Source organism: Taudactylus pleione, unplaced genomic scaffold (assembly GCF_031769625.1).
Source record: "Taudactylus pleione unplaced genomic scaffold, aTauple2 ptg000216l, whole genome shotgun sequence".
Classification (NCBI taxonomy): domain Eukaryota; kingdom Metazoa; phylum Chordata; class Amphibia; order Anura; family Myobatrachidae; genus Taudactylus; species Taudactylus pleione.
In genome coordinates, this window is record NW_028284618.1 from 1427096 (window position 1) to 1439729 (window position 12634).

The 12634-nt window shown below is 41.0% G+C and overlaps 1 protein-coding gene across 1 annotated transcript in view; it reads right to left on the reverse strand.

Annotated features, from left to right (window-relative positions):
* PLXDC2 (plexin domain containing 2) overlaps positions 1 to 11024 on the reverse strand; it is a 664573-nt gene extending 653549 nt beyond the window's left edge. Inside the window, exon 1 of the mRNA XM_088478640.1 lies at positions 10046 to 11024. Within this exon, the coding sequence (XP_088334766.1) occupies positions 10046 to 10145 (100 nt within the window). The 5' untranslated portion in view covers positions 10146 to 11024. The remainder of the gene's footprint in view (positions 1 to 10045) is intronic.
* Between the last annotated feature and the right edge of the window lie 1610 nt (positions 11025 to 12634).

A 12634-nucleotide genomic window follows, 5' to 3' on the forward strand; every position in this document is an offset into this window, starting at 1 on the left:
GTGCCTACTTTGCTTATTTGGTAAATACAGATCTTATCTACTGCAAAGACAAAAACCAACAACTGAGACCAAAAGTTTATTTAAATGGACCTGTTCCATTAGTGCAGACCCTTTCTGAGATATAAGCTCCCTCCGATATACCCCTCCCCCCATTACCTAAAGTTGGATGCAGCATCGCTCATAACGGATCAAGAAAGCAGATTTTATTTTATATTTAATAAAGTGATGAACAAACATTTTGGGAGGTCATTATCCTGGGACCCCTCCTGAGGTTGTGATCTTGTTCACTACCCCAACCCTGAGAGCCCAGGAGAGTCAGGAAGAGCCACGGGACTTTCACCGTGGGGTTCATAGCCTCTGAGAGGGAGGCGGCACACATTTTGCCAAACCTCCACCCAGTTTTCCAACATGGCATTTTTAAGTCCTGTTCTGACCAGCCTGGGGCTAGCTTTCACCATGGCACATACATATTGTCGATGTTCATGCTGTCAACAGTGAGTGTGTCGACAGCATGATATCAGTGCAACAATGCCGACACTGTTGTAATATTATTTAAAGCATAGTAATGGGGTTAGAGACATAACTTTAAACATGACCGACTTCATGCTTGTGACCCCTTGTTATGGCAGATGCCAGTCCAGGTATCTAGTACTGGGCTTACATGAGGATTTTGAGGGTGGGTCCTTTATTTTATGTTCCTGCCCAAAGATCATATATTGTGCTTTTATTGGATTAGTAACAGACTCAGGGATATTCCAGTTGTCATAAGCAAAACAGAGAAATAAATGCAGTACCATAAACCTGTGACCGCTATATATATATATATATATATATATATATGTATATATGTTATAAACATGAGTAACAAGTTGCATAATGTAAGTAAAATGTTACAACCTTACTTACTATCATATAAACTACCAACAATTCTCAGGTATTCTCATTAGAAATATGTATTTCTGCAGATAGCTCAAAATATCACCCCAAAATGTTTAATATCATTGAGGTTCCTTAGTCGCCAATTATATTATTCTGCTGAGCTGAGAGTCCGTTACTTCCTAAGTGATTACAGTAGTGACTGTTTCCATACATTAAGCAAACCTTTCTGTGGTTTAGAAAGTGTGCCCCCTTGTGGCCATAACCTCAATCATTCTTATCCACCTTATAGGATAATAACCACATTTTAGTTCATAGAGTGATAATGTCCTTAATAGACTATGAAGATTTAGGCTATAAACAGACATATAGTATGCAGTCTATTCCAGTAGCAGACTAACTAAAAAAAACACTGTAAATCCTGTAAGTATGCACATTATTCATCTGTAGCTTAATGTGAGTACAGTACGTTGAGAAAATTGAAACAAGTTAAACAACACTAGGAAATGTTGTGTGTACACAGTTTAGAAATCACTAATCCATATGTAGACCTACAGCAAAGTATGAAGGATGAGAAGAATACATGTTGAAATATTGGACTGGTAAATGAGGGGGTTTTGTTGTCTATTTATCCAGGGGTGCAAGCCGCCAGGCTTTTACCATAGATACCTACAGTATGCAGTATTGAAATGATCTAGATTTACAGAGCACTTTACAATGTCGATCTTTTATAGCACACTCTCCCCACTGCCTACAATGGCACCAAACCTTTGGGTTCTGCCTCCCTGCTGCTTAATTGGGTATTATGACTGCTGATGCAGCAATATTTATAAACCCTGTCCATGTCCTGCAATATTCTGTACATGTCATGTAGTGTTCTGTACATGTCATGCAATATTCTGTACATGTCCTGCAATATTCTGTACAGGTCATGCAGTGTTCTGTACATGTCCTGCAGTATTCTGTACATGTCCTGCAATATTCTGTACATGTCATGCAATATTCTGTACATGTCCTGCAATATTCTGTACATGTCCTGCAGTATTCTGTACATGTCATGCAGTGTTATGTACATGTCATGCAATATTCTGTACATGTCATGTAGTGTTCTGTACATGTCATGCAGTGTTCTGTACATGTCATGTAGTGTTCTGTACATGTCATGCAATATTCTGTACGTCATGTAGTGTTCTGTACATGCCATGCAGTGTTCTGTACATGTCATGCAGTGTTCTGTACATGTCATGCAATATTCTGTACATGTTATGTAGTGTTCTGTACATGTCATGCAGTGTTCTGTACATGTCATGTAGTGTTCTGTACATGTCATGCAATATTCTGTACATGTCATGTAGTGTTCTGTACATGTCATGCAATATTCTGTACATGTCATGCAGTGTTCTGTACATGTCATGCAATATTCTGTACATGTCATGTAGTGTTCTGTACATGTCATGCAATATTCTGTACATGTCATGTAGTGTTCTGTACATGTCATGTAGTGTTCTGTACATGTCATGCAATATTCTGTACATGTCATGTAGTGTTCTGTACATGTCATGCAATATTCTGTACATGTCATGTAGTGTTCTCTCTACTGTTCTTTTTTCTTCTTGTTTTGTTCATACTGTTTCTGTCTATGACGTACCTGCGCACCCCATGTGGAACCATATAAATGAAGGATAATAATATGATCCGCCCCAAGTATATCTATGTGGCTTGATGTTACCCTACTGTAGACATGTAGCCAGGATTGTGAATACTGAATCTGAACGCTCTTTGGTAATAACAGAAATAAGGTTTTGTTTGTTGTTTGAAAAATGCTACTGAAACACATACTGAATGCAGTTACACCACTCAGTAAATGTATAATTAGCAAATACTGAACTTTATAGCCACTTTTTCTAACAAACCTAAACTCCAACACAGTGGGGTCAGTTAGCCGCGAATTACCTCTGGACTCGCAGATTTTTGTTCACAGTGGGGCTGCGTAGAAAAACCCACGAGTCCAGGGCCGCGATGGGGACAAATTGCGATGCAGTTGCTGGCGTTTCCACGGCAACTCGCACCCTCGCATCTAAATGAATTGGCCACAGAGTATCAAAGCCTATAAATATGTGCAGCATAATACCAAGGGCACTGAGAGGGGGGGGCAGGTACTAATTACCCAGGCTTGCTGGGGGGCTCGGCGCCGCTCCTATATCATAGCAGCCCAGCACACGCTGCACTGGGAGCCTGCTGGCGGCTGACAGTGCCCCCTTCCGTGGCAATGCAAAAACACTAATGTTTTTTTTCTTAAGGGGGCGTGGCCACGCATCCCGCGATTAGCCCCCCCCTTCCTTATACTTACCTGCATAATACAGTACTATATTATAGATGTTAGTTTGAGTTCTTGTCAGTCCTAATCTTCTTGTTTTCTGGGTACTACAACTGAGGTATCACTGGTCGTTGTCATCTGTCATCGCCTGAACATGCAGGCCAACCTGCCGCTATCGTCATGTTGTGCATGTTCGGGGATGAGGGAGGTGTCTGCTCTGACCGACATATCGTTCAGTGTGGACACATTATCCACTGCACAGTATACTGAGCGATAACAATGTCGTTACTGTTCAATCGTTCTTTCATCGTGTAGTGGATATGCGCCATAAGCTTTCTCATTTCCCTCTCCTTCCTAGTAACTGTAATAGAACTTGGCAGGCCAGGACAACTTTTAGTTCTTACATTGTAGTAACAATGTTGCATCTTTCCTCAAAGTACCTTAGTGGTAAAAAGAAGCTGAATACTTTGAATAACAATAAGGCAGTAAGAACTTGTTTTACTAACATTTTCAGTGTGGGTACAATGCACGTAACTGGATCTAAATATAGAACCCATTGTTTTACATGACTCTATACCTATTTGTGTTTTCATTAGAGATCAGATGTATTGTATGTCCCCAAACGCTTCCTCCATTTACCTTACAACACTAGTTAAAAGGTTAATAAACCACATGCAAATCACAAATATGACTGACATGTATTTTCAATGGTGTTTATACTGGGGGTTTCAATGCACATAAATAAACACCAGTATGTATGATCCTAAGGCAGCAGAAAAAATGGATTACATTGTTTTGCAAATCATCCTCATAAATAAAGGAAACTAATTAAACAAAAAAAAAATTGTGCTTATGGCTCCTATAAAATGATGAAAAAACAATACATATATTATTATTATTATTATTATTACTGTTGTTGCTGTTGATTTTGAAGCATAGTAGTCTACCTTTAATTTCCCCTCCCTGGGAGATGTCTGGGGAGGTGAAGCAAATGAGTTGTGATGGGGGCGGGGACTGACGGTTTGTGGCATTAAGCCCCGCCCCCTTTGTGGTAAATAGCCGTGATTGGTGCACGTTTACATAGGAGGCGGGGTTAAATGATGCGATTCATTAATAGTCGCGTCATTAAGCCCCACCCCCTACACGGGGACCCACGATTGCTGCGGAAATTCTCCCCATTCTGCAAACTTCCCTAGAAAGTGGGCAGAATGCGGGAGAAGTGCCTACCCTTCCGGGGGTTCGGGGGGTTACCCGTAAAATCGTGAGCCTCCAGCGAAAACCGGGAGGGTAGGCATGTATGTTTTGAAGGTGACACTGAGCTCCCCAATTCTGGGCATTGGAGAAAATAATACATACAAGCAGAGACATACAAAGATATTTTATCATAACCCATAAGTAGCATTACATAATTATGTGATTATGCAGACTCTGCAATCTGTGACAAACATGTTCATACATGTTCATATTCAATAAATATGCTTATAGCTGATCTTTATAGTTTTAGCCGAGTAATATTTTCATATACATTTTTCACAAAAACTTTTGCTTTATTTCCAAGCTTCCAATTATTTGTTTTGTTTTTGGTAGAATAATCTTTCCACCCATACCTAACTCGTACTCAGGGCCTGATTCAGACCCGCTTGCGAGCGCTGAGCGCTCGCAAGCGGGTCGATGTTGGGCCAGTGCACATGCGCACGACGGACCCGGCTTCATCGTGCGCATGCACGAGACTCGGATAGCGACGGGCAAGCCCTCGCTATGGGTCTTGCTACAAAGGGGGCGTGCTGTCGATGGTGAGTGACAGCACACCCCCTTTGGTGGGCGTGCCGGGGGCGTGGCTGGCCAGACGTAGGCATTCCCATGGGAACGCCTACCGTCTGGGGCCGGCCCCACTGACATCACAAGTGATGTCAGTGGGAGTGCTTTTGGCTCTGATAGATCCAAAAGCACTCCAGGGCTTGCGGCAGACAAGACCCTACCACAAGGGTCTCGTCGCAAGCCCGATGGTCGCAATGGTCTTGACCATCGCGACCATCTTTTTGGCCGCTCGCTATAGCTGTGGGTGGCTACCCACAGCTATGCGAGCGGCCAGGAGGCCGCTCTAAAAAAAGAGAGGTAGGGCACTGATTCAGAGCGAGCGCTCTGAAAGAGCGTCCGGCTCTGAATCAGGCTCTCAGTGCTGAATTAAGATGATCTGGGGCCATGGGCTGACGTGCATCAGGGGAATCTACTGCACACAAGTCTCAATTACGTGTCAAAGTACATTACGTAGTGACTTATGTAGAGCTGTGTGGTCTGACGCCTAATTTATTCCTGTCATCTAGTCGAGACTCACATGGCCCAGCCACATTCACCTCTCCTGGTCGTAACTTCCATTAAGCACTCAACCTTTACTTCAACTGATATATAAAACGCCCACCCTCCCTCCCATTGCTACATATCATGTATGATAATAGGAAGGAAGAAGGGGTCATACAGTATGTGACAAGAGATACAGTAAGTGGACAGGACTTATGTGACAGAATTGGAACAGTAAGACAGAGGTGTTGTTTTTCTAGCTGTTCTTACAGTTTGACTGACTGCTGCTGCTGATGGCTTATACTATGTTAATGCTTTGCAAGATCCTGGCTGGGCCCTGTCTGTAAAAAAATTCTAGCTACTATTCATCTCTTGCACAGATGAACATCACACTAAACCGTTCTCCAGCCAACCAGTCTAGTCATTATATCAATAGCACCCATGTTTAATAATTAGGTGCCCTTCCCTCCAATAAGCCCTTACATTAAATTAATAGCATTCAAATGTATAAAACAATCCCATTTGCACCAATCCAGCCCTGGCATTAAATGATTAGCCCACACATTTAATAATATCAAATTGCATTGATAGACCCAACATTACATTAATAATCCCACATTACATTTATAAAGCCGCCAGGAAGGATACCAGTGTTAGGGTCAGCCTCTATAATCATAAGCTAATCAAAACCGACTCCCCATGAACCCACTGTAACAATACAAGTACACAAAATATTCCCCAAAGAAATAAAAAGGAAAATCAGCTCAAAAAGTAATGAAAACAGATAATACAGTAGGTACCCAGGGTGGGTGACATCATCTTGTCGACCCATCTTACCCTGTATAGTCCACCACTGGCAGTATACTACAATGCCATACATTAATCGTCCATAATAATTTGAGAAGCTTAGGAAATATAATGTTCAGAGCTTCCCTAAAATGTTTACATTTTGAATATATGTTACTGTATTTTATATAATTGACATTATCTTACAACTTAAACAAATGTATAATCTTCATACAGCTGTACTCTCTGGATGTGCATAAAGAACGGAGACATTCATAGGACACCAACTTTCTAAAATAGGCAAGCAAAGCACCCGTGGCGGACATTCATTAAACATACATAATAAATTGCACGACATAAAAAAAACAATTATCTGTATAACAGTGTGGGTAGTACATTCAGCCTTTACATCATAAGATGTTAATGTGAGAACAGGGCAAAAGGGAATTTGTGCAAATTCTAAAAGAATTACTTCATCCTCTGCTTATTACAGTATAAGCCTTTAAGAGATAAGTATCTTGTTTATTCCAGTTCTTGCACGTGGAATGAAGTCATCACAAAAGTTCAAAGTGAAAGGACTGGAAGCGTGGAGTAACTGTGGTACCTGATTGGATGTCTGCAGCTCCTGTCCAATCATAAAACAGGGGTGCAGCTGCTATGGGGCACAGAGCTGAGGGGGGCCCATCTTCCTTGTTAAAGTTACATGTGTTATATACATTTTTCACCATTGGGTGGTACATAGGGGCCCTTATAAACTTATGCTTTGGGCTTTCAAATGCCTAGTTGCACCCCTGCAGTTAGGTGATGGGATTTAAACAGAAGAAATAGCCCAAAGGTAGATAATGCCTTTATTTCCTCCCACGTGTATTTGCTAAGTTATTATTATATTCAGATCTGTTGAACCATGATATCATGATGCACAGAGACCAACATTTGAATGTATTTTCCAGATACAAATAACAATTGAGACTGCTCTTCTACAAGCATATACACAGCATACACGGTTATCATCTCCAACGCCAGATTACCACCAAGCACTATCACATGTAATTCTACAGCATTTAAAAAAAAAAAAACTAATATAAAAATTTTAAATTATATATTACAGGATAACGATTCTCAATTGTATCAAACACGCAGAACCAGAGACATAGCACTTGCTAAAAGTGACCTCCACAGAGACTATATTAAAGTTCCAGTGAGAAACCTTCAAAACTGGGACAATCAAAAGGAATATAGGGGGAGATGGCAACGATGACTGAATAAGTTTATTTAGTGAGTGTTAGATGTTAGTAATCAATGATACAGTGGCCATTTTCTACTTGCACATCAAAGAAGTTCAATCTGAAGTAGAAACGTTGTTTATGTCACGCCTCCATTATGCAAATTTGCGAGAGAACGGACTAGGAATTTGAAATACACAGAGGGCAGCAGACTTCGAATAAAAGACAGAATATGTTATAAAGCTATTTACATTTTTTTAGATGACCTGAACAGTAACCCCCAGCCTGACTCCAGAAGGATTAACATAGATCCCACATAAGCTCTCCCTAACTCTCAACAACTTGCACATTATAGAAGGCCATTAAACTGAACCATTGACCGTACAAGATTAGTGTAATTGGAGGTATTTTAACCACTAGTGCCTCATTACTTTAAAATCCCATGAAGCTTGTCATTCATTAATAAAAGTCTGCCACTGTATACTGAGGACTACAGGCAGAAAATGAAACAAAATGAACTGGTTTGGCTGATTCACTTGTTTAAAGGGAAAGCAAATGAGCATTTACTGTAGCTAAAACCAGATGAGGATCTCTTTACATCTGGGATAAAAGAATGGATGGGTTCCAGAAGTGGCGTAAGTTCATCCCAGATGCCTGGAGGCAAGTTATTATTTGGTGCCCTCCCCCTAAAAAAAAAGGGAAAATGCTATATATTGGGCGGCCGTGACGGTACACTCCGGGTACATATTTACAGCCTTAAGTGGGGTGAATAGATTGTGGGCAATGGAGGAGGTGCCCCTTCAGTGCTGGCGCCTGGTGGCAGGCGCCTCCATTGTCTCCCATAGTTCTGCCTTTGGGTTCCATGTTTAATCCGACAATCAGCAAAACTGCAGTGATCCACAAACCTGAGAAAAGGTGAATTGCATAGGAGATGGCAATAACATTTTAATATTCAAGTTAATTCAAGGTAGTAACAACAACAGGGCGACAGCTTAGGATGGAGTTAATAAGAAAAAAAAAACTAATGGATGTTTTCTTCTCTCTGACTTTGCATGTCTGACTTTCTCGATCAGTGGGTATTCAATAAGAGTTGTATATTTCAAGTGGTTTCCATTGACTATTTGGGAAAGATTTCTGGACTGCACAACCTGACTATATATAATGGGAGGTGCTACCTGATGAGACTTAATTGCAGGCACAGAAACAGACAAATCTCAGGTGCACAACTCCAATTTATTAATAATATATATAAATGCAATAAAATTTTGCCGTCAATAGAGGTTTTTAGCATAATCATGGCCAAGGTTATGGGCCTACCCACCATATCCAGGTAACCTCTTTCAGGTAGGTCCCTAACATACTAGGGTTCAAATGCAGAGCGCAGGACCCCCCCAAAACTGGCCCAGCCAAGCTGCCCCAGGGCACCACCATAGTAAGAAAAGTGCAGTGTAAAGAGATAGTTAGGAGCAGCTGCAGCTGCATATAAAGAATGAAAATAAAAAAGTGAAGTACATATATATTAAACACACAGTGAAGGGTTAAAATGTGTTATAAAGGAAAATGTGTTATAATTAGGGATGTGCAGGCTCGGATAGGTTCGAGTTTGCACGTGGAGTTCGGATTTTTCCCTCCAAAAAAACGGAACTCAGAACGAGGCAAAACGTCATCTTACATGGACGAACATCATCATTCCTGGAGAAAAGACCAGGAATGATGATGTTCGTCCATGTAAGATGACGTTTTGCCTCGTTCTGAGTTCCGTTTTTTTGGAGGGAAAAATCCGAACTCCACGTGCAAACTCGAACCTATCCGAGCCTGCACATCCCTAGTTATAATGCAGTGCCCTGAGACAGATCAGCCAACACAATCCAGGGGGACTCACGCCCCAAAAATGAACCAAAGTTGCACTACAGTATATAACTTGTAGGACTTACCTAGAATTGTGCCTAACACAGTGTGCATATACATTACCATACTCCATGCTTTAAACCAATAAGGAAGGGTGCTAGTTTCCATTGACTACCAGTTCAAAATAGGAGGCTCATCACAAGTTTGTTATTTATTTGTGAAATATCTATCTTCAGTATCTATCTATCTATCTATCTATCTATCTATCTATCTATCTATCTATCTATCTATCTATCTGAGCTACAACCCAAAATAACAATTTATTGGGTTTTTTATTATTTTGTTCAGTACTTAGCTATCACATAAACATAACTGGGTGTGAAGAACATGTTATATTGCAATTCTGTTCCAGGGCAGTCTGCCTTGAAGTGTCCTATGCTCTATACACAGGAAGGCAAGACTCATTTGTACAGCAGCCAGTATAAATCCCAGCCAACATTCCTCATACTGGTTTCTTATAGCACATTGCACAGGGAAATTATTCTCTATTGTGATGGTGACATTAATGGAAACTGTTATATTGTTATATTGTTTAAAGTACCTGATGGCACTCAGCTCGCCCTGAGGCCACATTAACTGTCCAGTACCCATTCCAGCATTGTTACAGATAATCCCAATATCAGAATCCCCCCCTTACCTTGCTCCAGTCCTGCTGCTGTGACCTGACACTCATCAACCAACACCTTGCAAAGTAATAAAACTCCAAATAAATAATTGGGTTTCTTCATCCTCCCCATAAAGCTGGCAAACTCTTCTTCAGCTTCCAGGGACCCAATACCAAGGTGATGTCAATCCTTCTGGGTATCTCCTAATAATATATCCTATAGGACCGGTCCGGGTGAGGTGCTGCAATCAGATATCAAATGCCCAATTGTCTGTATAGAGGGGGGAAGATCATCAGGTCTCTGTGTAGCAGATGTAACTTGTCCAGGCACAATCCTGAGGCTGTATAGAGAAGACAACTCCTTGGGATGTCTGTTACTCCTGGCCACAAATTATCCTGTCACAACTGTCAGAGAGGAACAATGAATGGAGACCAATTAGACCCCTGCTGTGGGAATTCTCTTCCTTAGTGAACTTTTAATATAACACCTCCTGGCTGAATGAAGAAGAGGCGGACGAGGATTCCTGTATCTCTCAGATGTCATTAAAGGAAAAGGAGATGGGGAACAATGCAGTTAGAAATCCCATCACCTATGCCCCCCCACACATTTTGTAGTAAGCACAGGAGTCATCCACATAGCCAGATGCCAGGAGCTGGGAAATAGTCCTGCAGTAGAGTGCGCAGGAGTTGTACCCCTTCTCTCACTTCTGGACTTTGCAAGCTGAGACCTCTCTGATCCCTCTTCTTCAGCCCCCCCTTGTTCCTCTATCTCATGCCCTCACACTGCACCTTCCTCCCCCCACTTGTTCACTGCTCCGAGCAACTGATGCACTTGCACTGGCTGAGACAATTGGAGAACAAGCATGTCTCATACCTCTCTCTCTCTCTCTCTCTCTCTCTCAAAAGTGTGATGGGTTGAGATCCCTTAGTTTGCAGAGCAAGAGCTGCCGCCCGCACTTTTTTTTTTTCCTCTTGTCTTCTTGCCTGGCCACTGCTGCTGCCTGTGTTCTTCTCCCACCTTACAAGCTGATTGCTCTTAGAAAGAATAAAGAAGAATCACTGGCATGCTCCCTCCTTCCTCCTCCTCCTCCTCCTCCTTCCAGCCAGCCTCCTCCTCTTCAGCTGCATGCTCGCAGCCTCTGTTCCCAGCCTAAAATCACACACACACACAATACTCAGCTCATCACTTTCCATGCAGGACATTCCTGACTGCTGCTAGGAAGTTTCTTTGCTATACATGACTCTATCTGATCTCTCTGTAGGTGATTCATTTACTGCACTGTAGCTCACAGTCTAGAAACATTATCTGTACTAGATTATGCACTGTGCAATATACAGGTTGCGTCTCTCATATCCAAAATGCTCGGGACCAGGGGGCATTTTGGATAACGGAATATTCCGTATTTTGGAATATTTGCATATCATAATGAGATATCTTGAGAATGGGACCCCAATATACACACAGAATGCATTTATGTATTATATACACATTATACACACAGCCTGCAGGTACTTTTATGCAATATTTTCAATAATGTTGTGGCTCAAGCAAAGTTTGTGTACAGAAATTAAATTAATTTATGTTTCATATACACCTTATACACACAGCCTGAAGGTAATTTTATACAATATGTTTAATAATTTGTGCCTTAGACAAAGTTTGTGTACATTGAACCATCAAAAATCAAAGGTTTAATTATCTCAGTCATGCCGAAATTATTCCGTATTTCAGAATATTTGGATAGGGGAGACTCAACCTGTAATACCATGCTTTACAATGTGCTGCATTTATAATACTCATTACACAGCTCTCTGTGCATCCAGTCATTGGTTGCTAATGCTGTGTTTATTACTTTATGTTCATTATTAGTAGAGGTCAAGTGGATTTTCTTTATACAATAGGTGGTTTGGTATTCTACCATACCCCCTCATCCTCCTCCCCACATATCTTTTTGCGGCCATCCAAGCTGAGACAATGACCCAGGACACCCAGTAGACTGCTCCAGATTAATGACCTTATATCCACTGAAAGCATTTTGTTCCTATTCCACATTTCTCTTTCCTTTGGCTTAAAGGAACTTTTCTATTCTTTATTTTCACACTGCTGTTGGAGAGTTGGCACCTCCGTGCTAAACACGTTCAAGCTGAATTACTTTTTCGCCTTTTTAACTTTAGGAAAAGAGAGTCATTTTTCCTTAAAGTCAAGGGAGAAAGGCGCTGCTAAACGTGTTAGAGGAACTGCATTAGGGAACAAGATGCAGCTACTCGGATACACTATTTAAAGGGCCACCAAATTTTAAGTACTAGATTTATTATATCTAAATGCAACGTTAATAGCATATACAAATGTGTACGGAAAAGAGTCAAAATAATATTTTAGAAAATGCTTTCAGCAATATTCATTTAAGGCTTCCTGTCAGTAATATACCCAAAGGACAACACAGGGCTCCTATCGAATCTTAAACAGATTATAACATAGGGCAAATCAGTATATATCAACATTAGTATGCGATGCTTAACATTTTAACTCTCATAGCATGATGTTTTTTACATACATTTTTGTAAATATTACATGTTGTCTTCCCTAATTGGAACAATTCTATTTATTAAAGGGAGATAAGT